Here is a 26,732-nt window from a genome sequence, read left to right as displayed (position 1 = left end):
CAGAAGCAATGAATCCAAGACAGGTCCGTGGTTATAATCAGGACTTTCCTTGTATGGCCAGCTTCCATCTGAGGGGCGGCAAGCCCATAAGAGTCTGGCTGAATAAAACCATGCCCCAGCCAAGGTCAGGTGCCGCAGCTCCTGCTAGGGCTGCACAGGGCTGAAAAGAGCCAGGGCGGTTCTAAGAGTGCCTCATGCTTGTGTTCATGGGCCCTGGCCCTGGTGGTAAACTTCGCCTCTTTATTATTATTTTGGTCTTTTTGTCTTTTTCAGGGCCGCACCCACAGCATATGGAGATTCCCAGGCTAGGGGTCTAATCGGAGCTGAGCTGCCAGCCTACGCCAGAGCCACAGCAACATGGGATCTGAGCCATGTCTGCGACCTACACCACAGCTCACGGCAATGCCAGATCCTTAACCCACTAAGCAAGGCCAGGGATTGAACCCGTGTCCTCATGGATGCTAGTCAGGTTCATTAACCGCTGAGCCATGAGGGGAACTCCAACTTTGCCTCTTTAATATTCACAGTCCACCACACACACAGCTGCCAAGCCACAATCAGAGGTTGCTCTCAACAATCGGTTAAAGGTACTTGTCAGAATTGCAGGCAGGAATTCCTCCAGCGAGATGGGAGTTTCACTTTGTCTAGTCAGCCTGAAGTAGGGGCCAAGGCAGTGAGGAAGACAGTGAAATCTCAAGGGGTTCTCTGGCAGGCCCACCTCCCGCCCGGGAAGGGCATCAGGATACCTAAGGAATGAAAGGAACACTTGCAAGCAGGATGAAGAAGTTGCCACGGGAACAGCCAGAGGGCAAGTGAAAATAAAGACCAATCTCTAGGGGAGGCCATGGTCAACTGACTTGGCTGAACACTGCACAAGTCCAAGGAGCTCCGGCTGCCTAGACTGCAAACTCCTGCCTCCACTGATGGAAAGAAGCAAAATCAGAGACAGAAGGGGGGTCCCCGGGGGGCCTGGGGCTGCTGTCTAGACACACTTACCACAGCCAGGGGAAGGCAAGGCAAGCTGTGGGAGTAGGCATCTGGGGTTCTGGACTCTGACTAACCTACTCATACGAGCCTCAGTTTTCTCATCTGCACGATGGGGATCATAATTCTTGCCCCCTAGGGACATGGAGAGAATCTTAAGGACTGGGCTCAGTGCACTCAGGGCCTGGAGTAGGCAAAGTGACCAATAAGTAGGAGCTTGTAACTGTTAGGAACTCCTACCAAAACACATATCAATTCTAGGAAAACTGGTCTTGCAAACTCACTGAAGATACAGATAATATTTTATTTCGCCTTTTTAATCTGAGCCCCTAGGCCAGGGCCTGCGTGAGAACTGAATACATGCTTGTGGAAGAAAGGAAGGAGGAGGAGGGAGGGAGGTGGAAAGGGAGAGAACAAGGGACTAGGTCCTTTATTTCTCTGTCTTTGGCACCCAGCCAAGTGTCAGGCACTATTATGAAGCTACCATTTTCCAGAAATGAGTTTGTTGTATAAAAATATCTGTTCATTAACTACCTATTCCCAAAACAACAGGTGAGTGCCTGCTGCATGCAAAGCACCATGTGGGGATGACCAGAAAAACAAAGGTAACTCATCTGCATCCTTGTCCTCCAGGATCTCACGACTGAGGCAGAGACTCATCGGTAAATAATTTTGGTCAAGATGACTGTGACAATACTGTAATATGAGTCCAAATAAGACAGGCCACTGGCCTGTGCTGCCCCACCCACCACAAAATGACACAAAACTTTGACTGGTTTCTTCCTGAGCGAGAGAAGGAAAAATTTTCCCTCTTTAAAGCTATGGTAAAGAGGGATAAAAATGTGATCAGGCCTGCATGCAGTCTGCTCATCCTGAGGACATCCAGGAAGCCCCCAGCCCCTCCTCTGCCTACAGCCACCAAAGTTCAGGCTCGCTGCAAGGGCAGCTCTGAGGTTTACTAAAGAATGTCCTGGTTTATCTTTCTCTACAACAACCTACCATATGGAGTCAACCAAAGCTTTCCCAGGACCCAAGAGGCAGGGTGTGATGCTCTAAACATCACTTCCACCACTGGGAATAGTAAACAGTCTAACATCCGAATTCCAAAAGATATTGCTGATGCTGTTTATAATTAGCATGCTAAATAAAACTGAGTCAAGCTGCTGGCTTTCAGGAGTCCAGCCCTCTTATGCAGTTGGAAGAATATATGTGTATGTGAATCTATGTGTGTGTATACATATGTACACACACACACACACTACTTGTTAGCTCAAGTTTCTGAAATTTAGACGAGAGCAGGACTACAACACACATGGTCCACAGAGAGGAGAGAAAAGCAAAGGGAGTAGCTTTTCTCCTTCATCCTCCATGACACACTAGCTGACGATGGGTTCTAAGAAACTGACTGGACCTGGGAGCACTCTTTCAAGGCTGTGCTCCAAACCAGAGAACCATATGAGAAGCATCCAGAACCCTGAGTTACCACACTCCATGAGCTAGGAGCTCACCAAATGGCACACACACTCCATCTTCACTCACGACATGAAAAGTACACCAAATACCGAAAGCCCTAGACTTGCCCAGCCTACGGCATCTCTTTCAAGAAATCAACAGCCAGAACACTTAACTCACGCCTATTCTCATTCTATCTACCTTTTCTTCACAATTATATTTCATGGTCTTTGTGACTCAGGGCTGAAAAGTAAAGCGTGAATTTCCCTGCAATTATTTCCTCTCTGGATTTGGTATTGTTCCTAATAAGTCTATGGACTTCCAGAGAAAAACGCTAAAAGTGACATTACTGAGTGAGAGTAACGGCCAGTGTCCTTACCTCTTGGTTCCAAGTATTTCATCACCCAAAGCATAAAAGAGATGCAAAACAACAGGCAGGCTATCACTGGGAGAGCTTCTCAGTCAAGTTCCCTAATGGGGAACCCTCACATTCATATTAACTATATCATGGAGAGGGATCTACAGCTGGTGCTCTCTCATTTACTGAGCTGTTTAATCACACTGTCAGTGACCTAGCCAGCTTGGTCCAATGACTCGGAAGGTTTTATGTGGTTTAAAATACAAAATACGAAGTTCCTCTTGTGGCTCAGCAGAAACGAATCTGGCTAGCATCCATGAGGACGCAGGTTCGACCCCTGGCCTTGCTCAGTGGGTTAAGGATCCGGTGTTGTCATGTCGTGCCAATCACAGACGTGGCTCAGATCACGCATTGCTGTGGCTGTGGTGTAGGCCGGCAGCTACAGCTCTGATTAGACCCCTAGCCTGGGAACCTCCATATGCCGAGGGTGCGGCCCTTAAAAAAAAACAAACAAAACTAGCCTCTTCTACAAAGGAAGACATGAGATAAAGTATTGGCTTTTCTCTGAGACCTGTTCTTTACCACGAGTAAGCTACCATGTAATAAGGGCCCCAAAAAATGAAAAAGAAAAACCCATCAACTGATGAATGCAGAAACAAAATGTGGTATATCCATTAAATGGACTAGTATTTAGCAATGCAACGGACCCACATACCTGCTACAACAGTGATGAACTCCAAAAACATGGTACTAAGTCAATGAAGCCAGACACAAAAGACCCGTTATATAATTATACTGAAATAAACATCCAGAAAAGGCAAATCTTTAGAGAGAGAAAGTAGATTAATGGCCTTTAGACTGGTAACAGGAAAGACGTTGTTACCACAACAAATGGGCATACGAGATCTTTTGGGGGTGACAGAAGGGTGTTCTGCAACGAGACTGTGGTGGGGGTGGTTATACAAACGTGAAACTTTTACTAAAAAAAAATCACTGAATTGTGAAGGGTGAATTTTATGACGTAAATTATGCCTCTATTTTTTTAAAAGGGAGAAAAATAAATATATCTTTGTTGAGTCTCAGTACAAGGGATTATAATTTTTTTTAATTTTTCTTTTATTTATTTATTTATTTTTGTCTTTTGTCTTTTTAGTGTCACACTCATGGCATATGGAGGTTCCCAGGCCTGGGGACCAATCAGAGCTAAAGCTGCTGGTCAAGCTGGGATAAGAACCCAGACCTTCTGATTGCTTGTTTAGTGCACTACTCACACCTTATCTTCATTATTTTGTTTCATGCAAACTCCCAGGGAATTAACTATACATATAATAAAATATATTCACAAACAGATGTGCTTCACTCAAAGGTCCATACTTTGGGAAGTATACAGCATAATGGATAGCCCATCAACTAGTGGTTCTCTGCTTGCATTAGTGCTTGTATATTTCATTTTCTTGTCTTCTCCTTTGTTTTTTTAACATGAAACCTATGCCTGCAAATGACCTTTAGATTGAAGATTCCTTCCTTACCCAACAGTCAGCGATGCATTTTTTTTAGAAGCTGAATCAACTCTAAAAGCCTCATTGCTTCAGTACAACCAAGAGCAAACATCCTAATTCAGACCTAGCCACAGGGGCTTGTCTTTCTAATAGAAATGTAAAATAGATCTTTATTTGCCACAAAATTAAAATGTGATCCAATTATGCAGAAGAGAAAGAAACCTGTTGTTGAATTACATTTTTAAAAAATCACCCGCACTAATTTAAAACAATGATGCCACAGCCTTAATTACCTTGGGCTTTACTACTGTAGCTTTCAAACAGTACAGGAATATGATGAGACACAGCCATGTCTATGATAAAACATACATAAAAAATAGGATTCTGTTTAAGCAAAAAGATGAGCAAGTTAAGAATTTTAAACAACTTTTTACAGGCAAATTGACCACCCTGAATATTATTAGTAAGCTTTAAGTATCAACCAATATCAAAGACTATATGTGTGTGTCCTCCTCCCCCAAATTCATATGCTGAAACCCTAAGCTGCCGCACCCCCACTCCCACCCCCTTGCAGTGTGGTATTAGGAAGTGAGATCTTTGGGAGATAATCAGGTTTAGATGAGGTCATGAGGATGGGGTCCCTACTGGGATTAGTGCCCTTATAAAAGGAGGAAGAGACTTCATCTCTCCATCACCTGATGCTACAGTAAAGAGACTCCCTGTTGCAATCTGGGAAGAGGGCCCTCATCAAAAACCAAATCTGGAAGTTCCCATTGTGGCTCAGCAGTAGCTCGCCCCACCAGTATCTAGGAGGGTGCAGGTTCAACCCCTGGCCTTGCTCGGTGCAAGGCCATGAGCTGTGGTGTAGGTTGTAGAGCAGCTCAGAACCCACAGTGTTGCTGCGGCTGTGGTGTAGGCCGGCAGCTGCAGCGCCAATTCAACCCCTAGCCTAAGAACTTCTCTATGCTGCAGGTGTGGCCCTAAGAAGCAAAAAAGAAAAGGAAAGGACCAAATCTGCCAGTACCTGGGTCTGAACTTAGCCTCCAGAACCATGAGAAAATAAACATGGTTTATGCCATCCAGGCGGTGGTATTTTGTCACTGCAGCCTGAGCTAAGACAACCAAATACTTACTTGACAGTTGCGTAGACCTCTGTATAACTCACTATAGTGATCAAGGTTAAGTGGTTATACAACACTCCTTTCTCAGGCACTTGATCAGAGGTTAGTTATGCATGTGCATTAAAGTATGTGAGAAAATATTTAGCCTTCCTAAATCTGCATTTTGCAAGGGGCTATTCTTGCAGTGACTTACTTATACATTTATAGCCTATCTCCCAATGCTTTCGCCTTGGCATAAAGTGAAAATTAAAATAGAACTGCATATTTAGCTCAACTTCCCTGTCACAGAACCAGTCCTTAACTTTCTAAAATGTATGACTTTAGCCTGAAAACGATGCCCATCTCCAAACCGCTTCGCTTTTCAGGTGTCTGTATACCCAGGGGCCAGCTGGACGGATGCTCCCAGGATGCTGAGGGTTCCCCCAACAGGCAGGCATCGCCTCCTCTGGAAACACAGGGGGAAATAGGCAGTTAATGAGAGGCACAGAGCTTCGCTGACCAGCACATGTGGAAGCTCAGAATTTAAATATACCAATGATCTCATGCGCGAAAAGGCTCCAAACTGCCCCGAGGGATCAAACTCGTCTAGCCAGTCTTTCTCTAACAAAGCCCAACACTCTTCCCCTATTCCACCTGAATGATCCAAACGATACCTAAGTGGAAAGAAAATTTCCCCAACTGAAGGCAGAACTTGTGTGATGAGGTCTGTCTGAGTCCTAGGCCAGAGGATCTTTGGGTAAGGAACAGATTCTCTTTCAAATCAGGGAGCTTAACCCTTAACTCTGTATCTATTATAACAAAAGAAGAGAAAATAACCTCAAACTGTACAACCTCTAAATGAGCAAATCCTACCTATGCCCTCATGTTCCCCAATGCCTCAGTTTACCTAAATGGTGAAAGAAAAAGGCAGAACTGGGGATAAAGAAAATATGTGAGGTGGGCTAAAGCTATGGATACCTTTTTCTTTGGGCAGGCGGGGGCTGGGGGGGGCACCTAAGTAAATGGAATAAAAATGAACCTACTGAAAGCTTCAGCACTAAAGAGGAAAAATTGCACCACTCCAAGACAACTAGCCTTATGGTCATAAAAGAGCCATCTCCTCTCAGGATCCTTATAGATGCCCACCGTTTTGCAAGCTGACACTGGACCCCTTAAAACATAATGCAACCTATGCTTCTTCACCAAGAGCTGTAACTCTTCCTGCATCTCTGCACAGAAAGGCCGTGACCCTCAGCTGTCACGGGCTCTTCGGATGGTGGCCAAAGCGAGAAGTCAAGCTGGAGAACTCCCCAGGGTGCTTCTCAGGTAACCAGCTGGGTAGATTTCATCTTGTGTGGGTTAGCTTGGCCCTGCTCAGCCAAGGAGGCACTGGGCCGGGGTTGAGAAGATTTCTGTTTAGGTTTCTTCGGGCCTTGATTCTAAGCAGCCCACATAAAGGCGCTGCTGTCCTGAAGGGCACCTTTCAAGAGAAACAAAAATAGGACGTTCACTGAACAAAAGGGGACTGTTTGGCCACCAACGTCCTGAACGGGGTCTGACCGTAGAACTGGAAGCTCTTTCTGCAAAGTTAAAAAGACGGGAGAAGAAAACAGCAGCTAGAAAAGAAATCATCCCCGAAGCACCCACTCCAAACCTTCCTCCCCCCCTCAGAAGTGCCAACAGATAAAATATAAACCTCTTTGAAGAAAACTCCGGCCAGAGCTCAGCTTTCAGGTCTTAGAAGACACTGGCTTCCCAAGGCGTCCCCACTGTCAGATCGAACACACACGAAACAGGTCCCTGATTTCTGGCCGGGTCTCCCACATACTACACAAAACAGGCTTTCGTTTTAATCAACTGACCACACTGTGGGGAAATGCCTCACAGACATAACACAAATCATTCATGGGACATATTAGCGGAAGATCTGTGGACAAAGGGTTCCATCAGAGCTCACTGAAAACCAGAGCTCGGCCCCCACATCAGAAGGCAAAGAGGGCCCTTCCCACAGGCACAGCCCCCTCCTGACACACTCACTGGAGTTAAGTCATCAGGTCTCTCTAATTACATAACGCTTCTTTATTCTTGGGAGCCTCCATGGCCTGCAACATCATCACTTTCTTCCCAGGACCTCCAGAGGCTACTCCTACGTGAAAGCCCCTTGAGAAGAATAAACGCCACAAGTATGTAGAGTGGTGATCCTACTGTGTAATCACCATCAACATCACCACCACTGCCTAACCAACCAACATCTGTGCATGTCTTTTTCTCTTCCTTATCAACTTAAAAAAAAAAAAAAAATCTTCCTTCTGGTTTCCCATGGCTAGACCCATCCTTTGAAGACCCTTTCTCAAGCCCCTCTTTCAACTTTCTCTCCCACGAAGCCTTTCTCTCAGGGCAATGTGGAGCCCTTGCCACAGCTACTATTCATTCCACTTCTCCCAAGCTTGAGGTGCTGCCAAGTGTGAGGCAGATTCCCTTTAGACACAGGATAAATCAATGCTGGGCTGTGTAGAAAGTTAAAAAAAAAAAAAAAGGGCAACAACTCTACAATCATCAATTAGACATGCTGAGAAGGAGACCACCAACAAAGCAGATAAAGCTCCAATGTAACCTGAAGCAGCAAAGTATACTAAAGCCTCACTCTGAATGTAAAGGCTTTCTTCATTTGTTTTTGGGGGGGGGGGGGCTGTGTGTGTATGTGCACGCGCATGCATACACCTTTGGTGAAATGTAGGATTTCCCAGTCTAAGGTCAGTTTTTGGAGATACCTTTCTCTGTTCCTGCACCAATCCATCCTTTTTACTTTCTCAGCCACACTCACCTGGACCTTAGGCTTATTTTCTCCTGATTTTACTTCAAAAGCCAGGGGACATGGCCTGGTATAAAAAGTTCACCTTCCAGGAGTTCCTGTCGTGGCTCAGCAGTAACAAACCCAACTAGTCCATGAGGACATAGGTTCAATCCCTGGCCTCGCTCAGTGGGTTGAGGATCCGGCGTTGCCATGAGCTGTGGTGTAGGTCGAAGACTCTGCTAGGTTCTGGAGTTGTTGTGGCTGTGGTGTAGGCCAGCAGCTGCAGCTCCCATTCAGCCCCTAGCCTGGAAACCTCCATATGCCATGGGTACAGCCCTAAAAAGCAAAAAAAAAAAAAAAAAAAAAGGTTCACCTTCCAGTCCCCTGTCAAAAACCAAAAACACTGCTTCATAGGAGTTCCCATGGTGGCTCAGTGGTTAACAAATCCGACTAGGAACCATGAGGTTGCAGGTTCGATCCCTGGCCTTGCTCAGTGGGTTAAGGATCCGGCGTTGCCGTGAGCTGTGGTGTAGGTCACAGACGTGGCTCGGATCCCGTGTTGCTGTCTGTGGCTCTGGCGTAGGCCGGTGGCTATAGCTCCAATTAGACCCCTAGCCTGGGAACCTCCATACGCAGTGGGAGCGGCCCTAGAAAAGGCAAAAAAAGACAAAAAAAATAAACATTGCTTCATAACATCTCCAGCACAGATGTCCCTCCTGAGCTCAGGCCCTTGTTAAAAGACGGTTTTCCTATTTCCACAAGAGACAAATCGTCACACACTCCCGTCAGATCCACATTGCCAGCTGCCCATCAGACACGCCCCCGGCCCTTCCAACTCAGCCCATGTAAACTAGAACCCCTGCCATCTCCTCTCTTCACAGCACACCCCAAATGGTCCCAGCCAATAATTCCGCCCAACTCTGTGACCGACGCCTGTCGTTACCTTCATCATGCACCTCCAATTCCAGCCCCTGGGAAATTCTACCTCAGAGCCCACCTCCTCACCCCATTCCACCCCCAGCCGACAGTACGTCCCTCCAGGATTACCACAGTGATCTCCTAACTTGGCGTCTCCTCACTGTCAAATCTCTACCCCAACTTCAACACACTTATGCTTCAGTACTTTACCAAAAAGAAATCAGGTGTTTTCCACATGCTCAAAATTTTGCCATAAGAAAAGGTCCAAGATGTTTGGTCTGGCCCCTGCCCACTTTCTCTGGCTTCATCTCCTAGTTCTTGCCCACAAACGCTATGCTTAGAACAAGCTACACCTCATGCACCCTACCTGAATGTGCCATGAACATGCACCTCGTGGACCTTGGCCCAGAATACCCTCTCATTTTTTACCCTCCAGGCAAATCATTCTTCATTTTTCCAAAAATCAGGCAAAAGTGCCCATCCTGGTGAGCTTTCCATGACACCCCATGAAGTTTTTTTTTTCTCTCTTCTGTGCACTATATGTTTTAGAAATATATATCTCTATAACAGCGCTCTCCACATTTTTTGAAATCATTAGTTAATGTATCTTTCCTGCTCATCAATGCCCTTAATTCAACTCTGTACCTCCACTGACCAACAGGGACCAGGCACATAGCAAGTGCTCAATTAATACCTGAGTATCAATGAAAGGAGGCAATACATTGTATCGCCTCTAAACATCTGAAACTTTTGAGGAATATTAGATTTTCTTTCCTCATCCCAGTCTTCCTTCAGCTGGCTAACTGTTCCCATATTGATTCTAAACTGTACCATCATTAGCATCCTGAGGGCATTCACTGAACGCCCAAGTAGGTGACAGAGGTATAGGACAGAAAACTCAACACGATCTTCAACACTGCCCTCAGGAAACTAAGACCAATGGGAAGATAAACACTGTGGAAGCAGCAAAACGTGAATTCAATAAAGACCATAACTCATGAGCAATAAAACCAGAGTGTGTTTGCTACTAAGAAATAATAACGGACAAGACCAATTAATACAGGGATGTTGTCCAACACCATGGTAATTTTCACTTCTAACATTTTATCAGGCACAATATGATATTGATATTTTTTCATCGAAGTCTGCAATAAAATGTCTCCACTAAATATATTCTTCATCCAGATGCCCGGCGTGGATGCTGTGTATTCTCTCCTCAAATGCTCACAGAGTTTAAAAATCAACAGTGCCGCTCCGTGATACAGAAAGCACATGGTTATTTACGAAGCTGATCTGCTTTCAGTGTTCTGGTCATCGGAGCAAGTATTATAGATATGACAGTTAACTAAATTCTAAATGACACAAAATCTCACCGTTTTGGACCAGGTCTTTCTGGGTTTGCAGATCCCCAGGTGGTCTGCAAACAATGCTACAGAAGCAAAATCCTGGAATGAGGGCAGGTGAGAGATGAGGATCACCACCAAAATCCCTTCCAGACAGCCTCGGCAGGAAAACGCAGAGAGGAGGATTTGGAGGCGGCAATCCGGCCTGGAGATCAACCAGGTGAGCCTTCAGGACCTCCCCGGAAATGGCTAGAAATCCATGGACATTTCCTGATGCCAATCCTCCTGGGAGGGCAGGGATTAAAGTCACTGGAACCAAAGCAAACTGTAATTCATTCTTGGCCTTTTAATTTGCATGCCCCACATGTAAGCAGGGAGTAGCCACATTTGATGCTGTCTTCTCAGATCCTGTTTCTGCTCTAGGGTTAGCTTGTGACTTAAGGTATAAAAGGCTGGCTCTCTCTTTCAGCTGTGGTAGGAGTCCTTTGGCCAGTGTCCTGCCTTGAGAGACACATGACAAAATAAAATGACCATGGTTTCTGGACCCTTAATGCTTCTTCCCCAACTTGAGAAATGTCAATTTACAGAAGCTCTCAGACATGACCATAAGGCTGAAAAGGTTAAAAACAAATACATAACGCCTTGTTTTCACTTATTTTCACTCACTGACTGTTCGGTATTACAGGATTGGGGCTTCTCAGCTAGAGTCTGTTTCTTAAAGACCAGCTACTCTAAGTCTGCATATGTGAGTATCACTCACACCATCACAATACAAATTAGACAAAATAGATGCTTAATGGTGTAATTCACTTTACAATGGCACTATTATTACAGCATTACTCTATTTTCATTACTACTGCATATTAGAATCGGCTTCCAACATGTTTGAGTCAAGAAATAAAACAACCTAATCACACTGCCAATTAATTCTGTAAAAGTCATGTAGTATATCAAAACGAAAACATTTTCACAGCATCCCAGGAAGACAGGATTCCACTGCTAGTTCACTTTCTCTAGCTTGCCACGCTTCTACCCCATGATACTCTGACCTAGCCTAGTCCAATTACAAGCCAAAAATCAATAAAAGACCCTTGGCAAGTCCAATTGATTTTCTAAGAAAGGATATTATAATCCATCAGCACACCCTCACCTTTCACTAACATTATTTTCCCGGATTTACCCAATACCATTGTGGTACCAATAACTACTCTTTCTCACGCTGCTCTCTCATCAGCTCAAATACTGTAACAGCAGAGCAATTTCAAGCAGGTTGTGAGTCTCTGAGAGTATTGTTTGCAAAGTGCATGTAAATTATTAGATTACATTACAAGTGAAAAACTCAGCGGTGGGTCACCATAGTGGAGCATTAATGGAGAGCACGTTGAATGGAACCCTCGCAGACAAGTTTCTCCAATGTGATTTTTTTGGCAAGAAGGAGAAAGTGAATAAGGAGGAAGGGAGGGCAAGGAAGGATGGGGGTGCTGAGAAAGGGAACTTGAGAGAGCCCCCAGCACAAAGGGAAGGAGGAGCTCCCCCAGCTTCCATGGCTGGTGAGGGCAGCCAGCAGTGCTATAGGAACAGTGAGGCGGGTGGGGGAGCTCTCCTCTGGTTCAGGTGAAGGTGTGGACTGGAAGCTCAGGGAAGCCAACAAGTGGCTGATGGGGTTGGACCTAAGGGATTCGTGCTCACTTGGCAGGATGCAGCCTATGGCAGCTGAGCTGAGGAACTGGGATAGGATCCAGGCCAGGAGAACTGGTGGTTGAACAAAAGGCCTCTGATGCCCTAAGACTTTTGCTAATTTCACAGAGCAACCGAGCAGAACCCAGAGGAATGCTGGAGACAAAGGGAGCTGAGGAGGAGACAGGGGTGAGGCGGCCAGAGGGCCCCTGCTCCTGGATGGGCTCTGCCATCACCACTATCATTGGAGTGACCCTGGATGTGTGCTGGGCACCCAGAGGCTGTGCAGGCATCCTCACAGGTGAGCCTCAAGCTTGTGGGAAGCCGGCATCATAAATATCCCCCATTTTCAGGTGATATCAGAAACAGAGTGCTGAATGAACTTACCTAAGGTCACACAGCTAGCCCACAGCACACCCGGGCCTCCCCTCGGGTTTGTAACAACCACATGTGCTATTTCCCAACACTTCCCGCCTTCATCTGAGTTGCTCAAGACTGGAGCAGACCTGAACCTGCCAAGGAGGGTAGCATGGAAGGATTCAAGAGAAAAAGAAGTAGGACAAACGAGGGTGGCTGGGTCCAAAGCCAAGGCTCAGGTGGAAGTGGAAGCTAGTTGAAGTTGCGCTTGCAGAGTTGGGAAGTGCAGAGCTGACTCTTCTGAGACAGCGAAGCTCTGCAAGACAATGTGGGAGAGATGATCTGCACAGTTAATGAGCACCTACTTTTTGCAAGGCGCTGCGCAGAGCGAAAGAAGAAAACATGGAGTATGTCTTCTTGGGGGAGACGAGAAGCCTGCCCAGGAAATAATATCATAAGACAGTGCAAAGGAACCTGGCAAAGGAAAAGGCTACATGCTGACTAAACGAGCAAGGTCCCCATGACTGACCACTGGGAAAGATGCGGCTCATGAGAATGGCAGGAGGGATGGGGTGAGTCTTACCTGGGGCAAAAATGAAAGTAGGATCTCAGTAAGCAAAGAGATTGGACCTAAGACAGGAGACTGGATGGGGAAGCAAAGGAGTGGAACAGGAAAAGTCCACAGAAGTCAAAAGAGGCCAAGTTCAAGACACATGGATAGAGAAGAGCCCTCAGAAGTGTCTGGTCAAAGGCGCCCCAGACAGAGGGCTACCCTGAGATGCTACCAGGAGAATGTAAGCTCCAGGAAGGCAGGGATCTGATTTCTCTTGTTTGCTGCTTTATTCCCGGAGTCTAGCAGAGTGCCTGGCACAAAGCAGGTGCTCAGTAAATTTTTGTTAAATGAAAGGCCAGCTTCATGCTTTTATACAGTGATGACAAATCTAAGCAAAGGGGCTCCCAGAATTTACATGTTAAGCCCAGACTGGACAGATGCATGTCTAAATGGAACAGGATCTTTATGAGCATGTGCTAAAAGTGGCATCAGTTATTGTAGAAGCCTTCCCTCCCTTCCTCCTTCCCACCTCCAGGCCATGGCCCACAGAAAGGCAGCTTCTACCTCATGCCCAGGACAGGGGTTGTCAACTTCAAGGAGCTGCTCATAAATAGATCATGAAACCAATTTGGTGGCTCCTAATGTATATTTTATCTTTAAATAATAGAGCAAAAATAACAGTGCATCTCAGGTAATGGATATGTTATGTAAAAAGTTTAGTGTGTTGTGTGCATGTGCGTGTGTGTGTGTGTGTGTGTGTGTACTAGCTTAAACAACATATTATGTTTTTCTCATTGTAGGTCACCGTATAAACACTTGAAAGACACTGCACTAGAGGGGACAAGAAATGCCAACATTAGGACACTCCTTTTCATATCCAAGCTGAATGACCCTTGTTTTCCTGGCTAAATAGGACTGTCAGAGGTACTGCTCTTTGGGCCAGTACACCTGGCCCATGCTGAAACATTAAGAGATTCTGTTTCACATATTAAGTTCAGAATCAGTTTCTTCAAAGTATCCCCAGTTTCACAACAGACAAAAAAATCCTTTTTGAAAAAACATAAGGTTTATTTTTTTTCCAGTTACAAAAATAATACACCCATAATGTAGGAAACTCAGAAAATACAGAAAAGCACAGAGGAAAAAAGAAATGCACAGATAACTCCACCATCTAGAGAGGACCACTTTACCATGTCATCATTTAGGTGTACATACTTGGGTCCATGTTAATACACACACACACTCAATAGTATGTACAAAAATGGTCCCATTTCATGCATACTACTATGAAAACTGTGACTTTTCACTAAGCCACACATCCCAAACATTTTCCATTACAACGTGATTTTTACTGGCTACACAGTATTCCATCCGCAGATTTGCTACCCTACAAAAGGCACAGCCTTAAACCCTCTGCCTTAAGGAAAGAGGACAGCTGCTGGGAGACACCCTCCCCCACTGCACAGCTGGAGCTGGCTGCCTCTAGCTCCTATGAGTGTAATGCGTCAAGGAAAGTATGCTCCACTCCATACCCTGTATTTCACTTTCTCCTAAGTCAGAAAGGGAGATGCAAGCACTACCTTCACTAGGCTTTTAAATGGTTTCATTGGAAGAACCACAAACTCACTGGCTAATTTTTAATGAGCAATACAAATGCCCAATGGGATGCAAAAATAGTAATACTGATAATGTTCCAGAACTGATACACAGCCCAACAGCCTGCACTTACTTTCATATGTACCTACTGCCAAAGGCTGGGTGAATTAACCTGTGTATACATCATAATATCCTCAGGGGGCTCTCCTGAGGGCAGGAACTTGACTTTGTACCTTCCAGGAAGTTCTGAGCATCCTGGGACCACACACAAGTGGAAAGCACATTATTAGGGAGGGAGAAGCCCTGTGTTCCACTCACGGCCTTGTCACCCCTGGGAATGGAATCTCAGGCACATTCTGAGACCTCTGTGTGTACCACTGTTAAAGGCTGGATGGTTCATAAGGCCTCTTCCGCCTCCAACAAGCTTTAGTCTAACAAAACATGACCGGTGGCAGCCTCATGAGCAAGTACCATATATCTAACCAACACCCTCAAGCTCAAGATGAGAATGCAAGCTTTAGAACTTTCTAGAGCCCTTCAGGGGTGCCACCCTTGTCCTACTGATTCTCTGTGGGGCCTTAAGAAAGTTTAGCAGCTTACAAATCTTCATGCACCCTCTGCAGAAACGTGCTCATGCGACGTGGGTCATGAGTGCCAGAGATGATAAAATACAACTCAGGCAATTTCACCCTTGTCACCATCAGTCAACTAACAGGGTCACTAAAAGTGGCATCATTTTCAAATATCAAAGTATTTCACTTGCCATTGCTTTCCCCCTGCTTCATTGGCTGGACAACTGACAGTTACGGGCAGTTCACCCTCCCCAATTCCTGTCCTTTCAGATATAATATCCCCATCACATGAGAGAGCACAAGCGGTACTGTTCCCGTGGCCTTCTTACCATCCACTGGCTTTACAATCGTACAGTGAAAATGAAAAGCAATGCCGTTTACTGCAAAGTTTCTAGACAAAATATACCCTTGTTCCCTCTGTGATCCATCCGATGAAAATCCATTTCCGAGCCGTCCCTCCTCCCATGACTGGCGTCGATCATAGGGGATGACAGAGGCCTCTCTGCTTCTGGAAGGGCGGCATTGCATCTGGGGGGTCTCTGCTCGTCTTTGTCCATTTCTTCAGGTGTCTTTAAAACTAACTGGAAGAGTCAATAAAGATGCCTGCCGATTCCTGTACCGCACCAGGAAGCACATCGTCCTGTCCTTCAGGCCTGTTCTTGTTCTCTTTCTCCAAGTATTCCCTGAACTGCCTTTGTCAACTGGCAAGCTCGACAAGTTCGTCATAACTTTTCACAGTGTCAACTTTTCCTCTTTTCACTGTCCTTGTTAAAGATAATTTAAAATCAGAAAGGCACATTCCCAGCCATTTCAGAGTCAATGCTAATTGCATTCTCTTTTGCCAGAGAAGTCTCCTTCCTTCCTTCACAACCTGCACTCCCAGGCCCCAAATAGGCAGCATCCTTCATCTCTGAAGGCACGGTCCCCTTCCCCTGCTGCACCACTCTTATCTTTCCCCCCAATACTTCACCCAGGGAAACACACTCTAGCACGTGGTTCTCGTTCCTTCACTCCACTTCTGAGAGAAATGCCTGTGTCTGGAGATTGTAAAGTCACCTTCAGGAAAGAGGCATACAGTCGGCTGTCAATTAATCAGGATGAGACAGAAAAAAAATTACATCGTGTGCAGCTCTGCTTCTCGGCACAGGCATTTATGCTTTAGGGATCAGGAGGCTTTCTCCCACACAACCTAAAATTCATCGGGATGCCCTTTGTTTGGCTAGCACTAATTCTCTGCCTCGCAGCACAGTCGGTAATAGTCTGGATTATTTAAAACAGTGATTACCACAGCTCATTATAAATTCAAGTGTTGGTCCCTCCTGTTTTCCCCCCATTCCATCTCACCTCTATTCTTTGCAACCTGCCTGTTTATCCTCATTCGCCTTCTTTGCTTATAAAATAAGTCAAATGACTTTATATGCTGTCATTTTTAGTCCCACGTTGAGTCTGACGTATAGATTTCAAGCCAGTTTATTCACCCCCATTAGGCACAGACCCAAACGTCACCATTCTTGTCACGTACACAAGTCCATCAAGTTTCAGAGTGTCATTTATACACAATTTTATTGCTTCTTACTTCTTTCACACACGCCTACCACTTACGTACAGCAACTTCACAACATTCATATTTCATAAACTTCATCAGTATTCAGCCAAATCCTCCCCCGAAGTAAGCTAGGTATTTTTAACAGTGTGCTGCCTCTTTCACAGGCATGAGGATCCTACACCAAGTGGCACCCTTCCTTGTACCCAGGAGGAGCTTCATCTATTATGGTCTGTTCACAGATGTAGAAACTTCCTAATTGTTTCCCAAAACTTTAAGATCACTGATAATCAGAACTCAAGGGTCTGACCACACAATGAGAGATGACTGAAGGCTGAGGCATTATGAATCCTCCATACCATGATCCTTCCTCCCTGTTTCCAGCCTCCCTGTTCTCCAGCCAGTCCGCACTGGTGGAGAAATGACCTGGCTCAGCCTGGAGGCTTCTAGCACCTTCCAGGGTATGGAGAATCTGTCCGCTCCACTGACATGGGCCCTACAGAGAGAGCCACAAGAGCCACATTCCCCGGACAAGGCGCACACCAGGAAAAGCACAGGGTCACACCACTGGTGATGTGTCACTGTGCATAGTGTGGTAAGACAGTGTGCCTTAATGATGTGTCAATTGGGGCCATAAACATCTGTTAAGGGGAAAAAAAAAATTGTTCTTCCATCAACACAAGAGAATTGCTACCTGTAACTCCTTTTAACATTAGTATGTAAAAGCCAGAAGCGAAATGGAGCCTGCCTAAGCTACGGGCTATGGCCTGTTTATTCCTCATCATGCCCACTCCCCTCTGCCAAGGATTTCTTAGGTGTCTTTACTCCAAAAGCAAGATAACTGATGATGATGGGGATGAGACGGTCAAAAAAGAATACCAAGACTCCCAGGCTGAATTTCCAATACTAGAATATCAAACATATCACAAGATAATGGCATTAAGATTAAGATACCATTAAGTCAGGTGGGACAGTCCTGAGAAAGTCAGCCTCCGAAGGAGGGGTTTCTGTGACGCTTTTTAACCTGGTCCAGTGAACAAAAGTCTAAGCTTGGAGAGAGTTTCCTCTGGTGAAATCTAATTGTTATTGACATTCTTGAAAGTCTTCCTTCTAACGCTAGAATTTCCTAACTTTCCAGTTTGGTGAAACCCCTTCAACCCTTCCAAGGAAGAGGCAAAATTAGCTGACATTTTTATCTACCATTATACAGGAGAGAGGTTACATAATGCTATGGTAAGAGAGTACATAACTTGTTTATAAATACACAGCCTTCCTAAATTTGTGAGAATGATTCTACATCCTCTATGCCTCTAGAGAAAGAATTAAGGTAGGTGTAGATGCAGGCTGAAACTCTTCTACAGAGTGAAAAAAAAAAATCTCAATTAACTAGAATCAACTAATTGCAGTGAATTTCTATTCTGCAACTCACAACTCAGAGAACAAGGGAGGCAAATAACAAAACATAATGATATTGAGGAGTTAACAAAAAAAAGAAAGAAAGAAAACAATTTCCAAGCTGGGATCAGGACAGATTTGGTCCAATCTCTGACACTGTCTCCATTTACAGTTCTCTAATGTACAATCAGAATTCATCCTCAGAACAGTGACCCTGGGGCACTCTTAAGATCCTCCAACCTCCAGGAAAGATTCAATTATATTCTTAGTGTTCTTTCCAGGGTAGGAGGGGGACCAACACATTTTAAATCATATTCCATAAGGAAGAGACAAAAATATTTCTGGTTAATCTCCCATCAGCCAGAAAAACTAATTCATCAGTAATGTTTTGGCTCTCTTATAGAAAAATCATGGTTTAACGTATATTAATCTATGCTCGAACACTGATTATCTGGAGACTTTTTTGGAAGTGTTAATTCACAATGATTTTATTTTTTTGAATGTAGAGCTTAATAAGATGGGTGAAAATTTTAACAGCTCGTTTCAAACCAATACTTCCCATCGTGAATGAGACATCAAAAAAAAAAAAAAAAAAAACCTACAAAAAAACCACTTTTTTTTTTTTTTTAAATGATGGAAGAGAGAACATCTCCGAGAAAGGGAAAGGGAAAGAGAGGATCTTATTTCTAAATTCTTAGCAAGAAAGAGTCTTCATTCTGGAAAGGTACTCCACATCCGAGGTTAGTGTTGACTCTGGCACTTGAAGGCCTTCCAAAGCAGACTCTGCTTGCTCTGTAAGAAGCTATCCCTACTCTGGGATGAACGGGTCAGGAACCTCCTAGAGGGAAGGATGATGTCGAACTCAGAGTTCCTGGCTCACTGGCTCAGGGATGACAAAGGAGGCAAGCAGCAGGGTGTGTCATAGGAGGAGAGCGGCCGTGTCTATGGAAAGATGTACCCAGGGCAGTCACATTACAACTCTGTCCCTGGGAGACCTGACATGGAGTTATGCATTTGGCTTCCACAGACACGGAAGCATGGAGAGAAGCAAAGGAGTACCGCTCATCAAGGAGGCGAGGAAGATGGGTGGGGGTGGGGAAGAGCACCCTCAGAAAAAGTGGCATGTGCTGTAAGAGACTACACCAAACCAAAAGAATTTTCAGTGTCATCCACCTCGGTCCATCCTTCCAGCATCACACCACAACCCCACAACATCCTAGAGCAGGGGGCGGCGGGGGGGGGGGGGGGGGGGGGAGGCGTGGGGGGGCGGTGAATTGGAAGAAAAACGTGCATCTTAATTCAGAAGTGACAAGTGTACGGCCCACTGAGAACCCACGGGCTTGTCTCACATTCTGAAAGTTAGCTCTGCCTCCAGGCTTACCTGTTGGACTTCATGTGGGTGGCGGGGGGGGGGGGGGGGGGACCACACACGTCAGACAAGCCCGATGTCAGGGGGTGGGCCCCCTTCACATCTCCCAGCCCACTACGGTCACTCCCACTGATGCGTGTAGCCCCAGCAAAGAGAGAAACACGCTGTGTGCGCTGGAGCCAAGGTTGGTCCCCACTGGCACAAGGTTAGGGCGACTCATGACAAGGCGTCCACCTGAGTCCACGTCAGCTCTGGACAGAGCACTTTGCTTTCAAAAGCGGTTCCACTGTCGCCAGACAGCCTGGGAACATCTGCACTGGGAGGCACAGCTGTTGCAATTAACATCCGGGTCCCTCCCTCCATCCCACTTAGGAGTCAGGTGTGGAACCAGCAGTATCTGCAGTACCCCCACCTCTGCTGCCTTAAAACACAAGCTTCAGGTCTCCTGGGGAGAGGCCTTCCTTGTAGGCTCCATGTTTCAATTTTCGAAATAAGAGATGTTTTCTAAAGCCAAGGGCTCCTCTTAATGCCCATAGGTTTGGAAAATTCCAGCAGGTGATTAACTTAAAAAAAAAGAATCTGCTGTGAATGTTTTGAGCCACTCAGAATTTGACTTCTGGATTAACAATTCAATTCTTTTTAAGAAAGAAGGGGGAAGCCACAGAAAAGGTTATCATAACCATCATCAAATGCACTTTCTAAAATTATTCTATTACATTTTTAAAGGGTATAATTATAAATGTTTTTATGAGCAATTTACTGGAAAATTAAAGTCCCCTAGTTTAAAAATAATTACTCCATCCCTCTGGCAGAGAATATCCTCCCAGCCAGTAGCTTTTTCGAACTATGGGGCATCATTTGTTCACTGTGGAGAGCCAGGTCCACATTCGCAAAGTTGATCTGAGAATCAATCCCTAGAAAGTGCTCTCAACTGCCCGGCAAGAGCCCTGACCAGAAAGTGAAACAGCCAAGGCTGAAGGGGGGCAATGAAGGCGAAGCACTTTTAAAGGCAAAGACTTATGTGGGTCTAGAAGTCCTCCGGGCTACACATAAACTCCAGGCCTTGTTAACTGATTACAAGTCAATCTAAGCTGAGCTTCCAGGGGGTTCGATCTCAGCCCAATTGAGCTTTCTGGCATTAATCCCATCTTTTGCCTTCGATTTTTCCCATCAGCCTGCCCTAAAAGCCTTCCACCTTCAGCACTAGTGTTCCAAACCAACTGCATGGCACACAGCCTGTGAGGACCACTTTAGAGAGGGAGAACGTGTGAGCATGCCTATAATAATGAGATTCTGGAAAAGGGTTTCTAACAACAGTTATGTCGAAATGCTCATGGCTCCCCGAAAGCCTTGTTAAATTAAAGACGCGCCGTGGTCTTTCAGCTTCATTCTTATTCCCACTGTTGCCTCTTACCTTTCTTTCTTCCCTTTCATTGTGCTGTACAGATAGGACTGAAGGACACCAGCCATCATTAACACCACCATAGAAAACAGAACAGTTCCATTAAAACTGCTAACATTCCTTGCCCAGTTTTTGCTTTTCTTTTTTGTTTGTTTGTTTTAGTTTATTTATTTATTTATTGTGGTCTTTTGTCTTTTTAGGTCCGATCCTGGGGCATACGGAGGTCCCCAGCCTAGGGGGTCTAATCGGAGCTACAGCTGCCAGCCTACACCACAACTCACAGCAATGCCGGATCCTCAACCCACTGAGTGAGGTCGGGGATGGAACCCGCATCCTCATGGATCCTAGTTGGGTTCGTTTCCACTGCACCACAACAGCAACTCCTCCTTGCCCAGTTTTAAGGAGAGAGGGAGGCCATCTCTCAGATATAAAGTCACACCTCTGATTTTTTTTGGCAACTCAGGCACTGACAATGTTCCCCCATGGATTCCCAGGAGTTTAGAATTCAGCAACAGCTTCAAGTCTAGCTAGGTAATGTCTCGTGAGGTCACCTCAATGTCATGGGAATCCAGACCATAATCTCTGTGCACTGTAAATGTTGGCTGGTTGGAAGTTCACCCGGCTACCTCTCTGGAAAGCATCTCCCAAATCAGAAAGCGTCCCACTTCAGCCAATGCCAAGAACTCCACTCAACCCTTCCTGAGGTTGAAAATGCTAATTTTAAGGTGATGATGTTTGTTTTTCCTCTTGAGTTGTGTGCCTTTATGTTTTAAGATTTAAAAGGCGTAATCACCTAGTGTGTAGGTTAATTTCTTTCCGATATTATAATTTATGCAACATTAATACTGGATGCCAGCTCCAATTTTCTTGCTGCTTACACTCTGGGAGCCGACTTGCATATTCTGCCAACTCCATTACATCATCTGAAAACCCAAACATTTCCCATTTTCAAATCACTCTCATCTACCAGGCGGACTTACAAATTCTCTCTCTTTTCTCCCTAGCTCTCACACACAAAGATTGGTACCCCTGAGGAAAAGACAGTACATCTGAGGTTAAAGTCTGCAAATGCACATAATTTCTGGAAGCTATTACTACTGCTGTGTTAGCTAAAGGATGCCTCCATCTCTGACCTTCCTTTTTCCATTCAGACTGTTATATAACCTAGTGCCTGCGTGCAGGATGTGAGTTGAGTGTTTGGGCCTCACCTCCTCTCCCTGCCTGCATTTAAATCTCTGGAGGGATGGACAAGAGGTTGGTTCAAAGAGAGAGTGGGGGAGTCTCAGTAGGGGGCAAGGGGATGTGGGTCAGCAGGTCAGCTGTGCAAGATGCATCCTACTCCTACTTGGTTCCTCTCTCCTTTTTACTGAGCCTAGGGGGCTGGTGGTACCGAATGCCCCAGCGTTATATAATTTGCCAGAACAGCAAGTTATGGGGATTTGCTAGTCGGTTCTGCAGCCTGCTACCCTGATCTCTTGCAAGAACACCTTCTGGCAAGAATGACACCTGAAGATGCTAATAACACTGGGGGTGGGGGGTGCAGCACAAAGCAGAAATTAGTGTGGCTTCTTATATACTATGCCCCCCCCTTCTGAAAAAACAAAAAACAAAACAAAAAAAAAAAAACACCACCACCAACAAAAAACAACCCTCAGAAACACATGAAGGGGATTTTCTCCAGTGTTTCTGATTAACCCTGTTACATAACCCGCTCGCATTCCAAATCCACCGTCTCAGGTCTAAATATACTCTTTGCAGCCAAAAGCTCTCCACACACAAACTCACCGAGCTAGCGGCAGGTCCCGGCCCCCCAGCCCCGATCCCTCTCCCCTTACTCCAGACCCTAGCCGCCCCCACCCTCCCGCTTAAATCACATTTGGATGTGTTCACTCTTCCGAAATCGCCTTTAATTAAATGTTTTTCGAGTGTGTCATCCTGATGGCTTTTACTGTACTCGAATTCCGTGAATGGGAAAGTGCCTGGACAGGGGGTGTGGCTAAGGTGGGGGGGGGGAATACTGTAAAACAGCCAGCACATGATCAGCCATATTCCTACCTCCAACTATAACATCCAGAAGAAAGAAGCGGCTCCCGGGGGCCCCACTCGCCCCTCCCAGCCCTTTTCATCTTTGCCAGAAGCCTAGTGGCAAAAGGAAGGGGCGCGCTGGGCCAGCACCCAAGCTGGGGCTGGAGATCTTCTCTGCCCCCAGTCCTGGGCTGCTCGCGCGAGCTTGCTTTCTCCAGACTGACAGGCATGATTTATACATTATTTACAACAGTAATTAAAGCCGTAGCTTCCTCCTGTTCTTTGCAAACTCCAGGCGCATTCAAATAAATAACCTCCCACCCGCAAGAAAAGCCCCACATCAGGTACCCATACCTTTAAGAAAGGGGTAAGAGAGTGAGCTTTCCCCAACACCCCACTTTAACTAGCAAAAAAGCAAGGAAGGGGAAATGGAGCCCCCCCCAAAAAACACACACACAATACACGCACGCAAGCACACACACATGCTACAAAATGAAGTGTGTAAAAATCACCCGGGGAGGGGGGTAATATCGATCGCACTATCCGACCAGCATTCGACTCGCACTGACCATTCTCAGGATTTTGCAGAAAAGCTTGGAAGCTTAGAGAAGGATTTCCCAGGGCAGAAATAAGTTTGGGTGCCTTGTGATCTTTCTTTTTCCGCTTGTTTGCTTTTGCAGACGCTCACTCCGAATGCGCGTGGAGCGCCCCACAGGACCGCCGCCCCAGGCGCGCTGGCGCGCACACGCCCCCCCCCCCCCCCGCCCCGCCAGCCTGGGCGCCCGGCTGCGAACCCCGGGTCTGCAAACTTGCGCATCTCCCCTCGCCACGCCTGCCAGACAACTTGGCGAGCACCTCGCGCGCCCGCACCCCGTTTCCTCCAGCCTTTCCTCCAAATCCCAAACCCGTCGCCGTGCTCCAGAGGTGTCCACGTCGCCCCCCCCCCGATCCAGGAGCGCCCCTTTCCATCCACGGGGCTGCCCTAGTCACTCATTCCTAAAGCACCCTTCAGCTCTGTGGGGGGCCGAAAACCCCCCCGGTCTCGGGAGACCGGGGCCGAAACTGTCAAAAGGAAAAAAGGTAAAGGGGGAGGCGGGTGGCCATAAACAGATTTTTTTTTTTCCTTCTTAAAAGGACACTGCCGCTTTAAAAGTTTCTTTCCCGGGCCCCCACTTTCCGGTTCTCCGTATTTTGGGGGAGCGTATTTAATTTCGGCAACGCGGCTTTCCTCCTCTCTTCGCAGAAAAATCAAAGCCAGGGGGTGAGCCCCGCCGGCTGTCAAGCCTCCTGCCGCCTCCCCCGCCCCCCTCTCCTCCCGCAACCCGAGAACGGGCTGCAAAAGTTTGCAACATTTCTGGGGGGCAGAGGGGGGAGGGGCGGGGGGTGCTCCGGGATCGGGGCGACGCCGCAGGCTCGCGCGCGGCCCCAGACCCCGCGCCCCAGGCGCCCGCTCCCGGCCACCCCCCGCTCCGCGCCGGGGCTCCCGCCGCCCCCTCCTCAGCCCCTCTCGCAGCCTCCTACCTCTGCTGGTGCTGGAATAGCTCTGTCTGCGCACCGGGGCGGGCGGCTCGCTCTTGCGGGCGGATTCCTGGTTCAGCGGGGTCTCCCTGGAGCCGGCGGCCGCGTCCGCGCCGCTGCTGCCCGGCTCGCTGGCGGCGGGGTCGGGGGCTGCCGGAGCTGACTCCATGTTTTTTCCCAATGTAGAGATCGCTGGAGATGGCGAGCTCCGAGACTCCCTCTATCTTCTGTTTTCAGAGCAACTCTATGGTACCAAAAAAAAAAAAAAAAAAAAGGAGAAGGAGACCGAGAAGAGCAGGAGGGAGAGAGCAGGCGGCAGGCGGGCGGGCGAGAGCGCGAGGGAGCGCGCGGAGTGTGTCTGGGTGGACGTGTGTGTGCGCCCGAGAGGGGATGGGAGGCGGGTCTGGCCACAGGCAGCGCTAGCGAGAGCTTCTCCAGCCGGCCCCCACACCCACATTCCCCACCCTCCAGACCCCAGACCGAGAGCCGAGGACTGGCTGCCAATTTTGGGAGGTGGGGAAAAGAGTGGAGGAGGAGGGGAGAGCCTCCTGTACCCCCATCCTCCCTATTCCCCCTCCCAGGGACAGAAATTAAGATTGGCGAGATGATTCTCTACCTACTTCTGAGACTCTCTTGGGAACAAAACTCGCCCCATCCGCTGCCAGCCTGGGAAGAGACAAATTCGATTATCCACGTTAGGGAATCGCAGGTAGCTCCCTGCCAGCCAAGCCCAAGACAGAGGAGAAACTAAAAAGGAATTAAACCTGGGCTGTCACCCCAGGGAAGGCAGAGGATGGGAGGACTGACGACGTGGCACTTCTTACTTTGGGATGGGACGTCCAGTGGGTTCCCAGTCTTGGTTTGATACATCTGTGTCTAAAACAGATTTGTAAGTCTAGAATCGCCATGGACGGCCAATTTCTGGTATAGTTGAAAGAGGTCGCTTTCAGCTCCTTCGCTGTTTCCTCCGAGAAGGATCCAGAAACCACTTGGCAGGGCAATTTCTACTGAAGATAACTTTGGCCTGTTTGGTCGATGACTCTCTAAGCTGGAAGAAATATGCCACACTGCATCTAGTTCATCTGTGGCTGCTAATTGTCAATTCCCACTGGTACTATTGCTATTAAATGTACAGCCTCATCCATAAAAGATATACTGGAGAGGCGTTAACATCTGGATGATAAAATGCAAACAATTAACAGCTTCTAATAAGCCACATCATTGCAGGCACCATTCTGCAGCCCCCTTTCCATTGAAACACACCCATCACATAGTAGCTGTTTAATGAAACCCAAGGAAAGTGAAGAGTTGCATCAGTGTTAACTTTGACCCCAAACTCCAATATGAAGGAAAAATACAGATTGAATGAGAGGAAAATATTTAGGTGGTAGTAGCCTGATTTCTCTGCCTCTCAATACTCAATTTACCACTTCCTCTTGCCTGCTGGAGACTCTGATGAAATCAGTACATTTTTAACACACACCCCCACCTTCCTTTCAGAAGGCTTGCAAATTTTGACAACAAAAAATATTGTTATATACCAGAAGGTGGCATAAATATGTGTATTTAGGGGGTGGGTGGGGGAGGGAACTGGGATACATTTTGCTTTTGCTAACTTCCTGGTTTGGAAAAATGCTCTTCAAAAGTAAGGGGGGGAGGGGAACCTAGTTAGATAATAGCTTAAGAGAAACCTCCCTATGCCAAACTTCACACGTGGTTTGTGTTACTGTTACTGATCTTGGTCTGATTTCAAATACACAATGCTATTTGCCATGGTCTGTGTGTTAATCAGCAAAACCTGTGGTCCACTCTTCGGAATGATGTAAATGAGATGTGAACAGTTCTGATACCTTAATCCGGTCTCTGCAAGGATCCCTGACTTTGGCCTGTCTGTTGGCGCCTACAAACAATGCCATAATTGTCTCCTCCCCCCCCAAATCAGATGTGTGGTTTTCCCCATACATCAAAGCACAGATTTCCAGAGCAGCCTTTGCACCATTTACAATGGCTTAGCCTGTTAATAATGTTCTTGATGCAATTGACCTAGCTTGTCACAGTTGACTTTTCTAAGTAAACAAATATATCAGTGTGCACACTTTAATAAACACGTTCCTCTGGGACAGTAAGTATGTCAAAATACATCCACGGCCCCATATTTATTTTAGAATATTGGGGGGGAAACTTTTCATATTGAATTTCACGAATAATTCTATTTGGGATGTGAGTGGTTTAAAAAATATCTCTGGCTCATTTTAGGTACTCGTAGCAACATATTAA

General features: G+C 46.5%; 1 protein-coding gene across 4 annotated transcripts in view; it reads right to left on the bottom strand.

Moving 5' to 3' along the window:
* The window catches only part of RORA (RAR related orphan receptor A), a 765,082-nt gene extending 740,249 nt beyond the window's left edge, over positions 1–24,833 (bottom strand). For 2 of the 4 annotated variants that reach the window (XM_084968134.1, XM_021073474.2), the window contains exon 1: positions 24,459–24,833. Coding sequence is in view for 1 of the 4 variants with exons in the window: in XM_021073474.2 (XP_020929133.1) it covers positions 24,459–24,624 (166 nt within the window). In the remaining 3 variants the exon portion in view is untranslated. Of the gene's footprint in view, positions 1–23,506; positions 23,633–24,458 lie in introns of those variants that run through there. The other 2 variants (XM_084968142.1, XM_084968124.1) reach the window with 1 other exon arrangement.
* Positions 24,834–26,732: the final 1,899 nt, after the last annotated feature.

Source organism: Sus scrofa, chromosome 1, assembly GCF_054392235.1.
Source record: "Sus scrofa isolate SSC_HxYL_T2T_F1_AM1 chromosome 1, Sscrofa_HxYL_maternal_Yorkshire_Landrace_v2.0, whole genome shotgun sequence".
Taxonomy (NCBI): domain Eukaryota; kingdom Metazoa; phylum Chordata; class Mammalia; order Artiodactyla; family Suidae; genus Sus; species Sus scrofa.
Note: the sequence above shows the minus strand (reverse complement) of the source record. Positions and strands in the feature narration are given on the sequence as shown.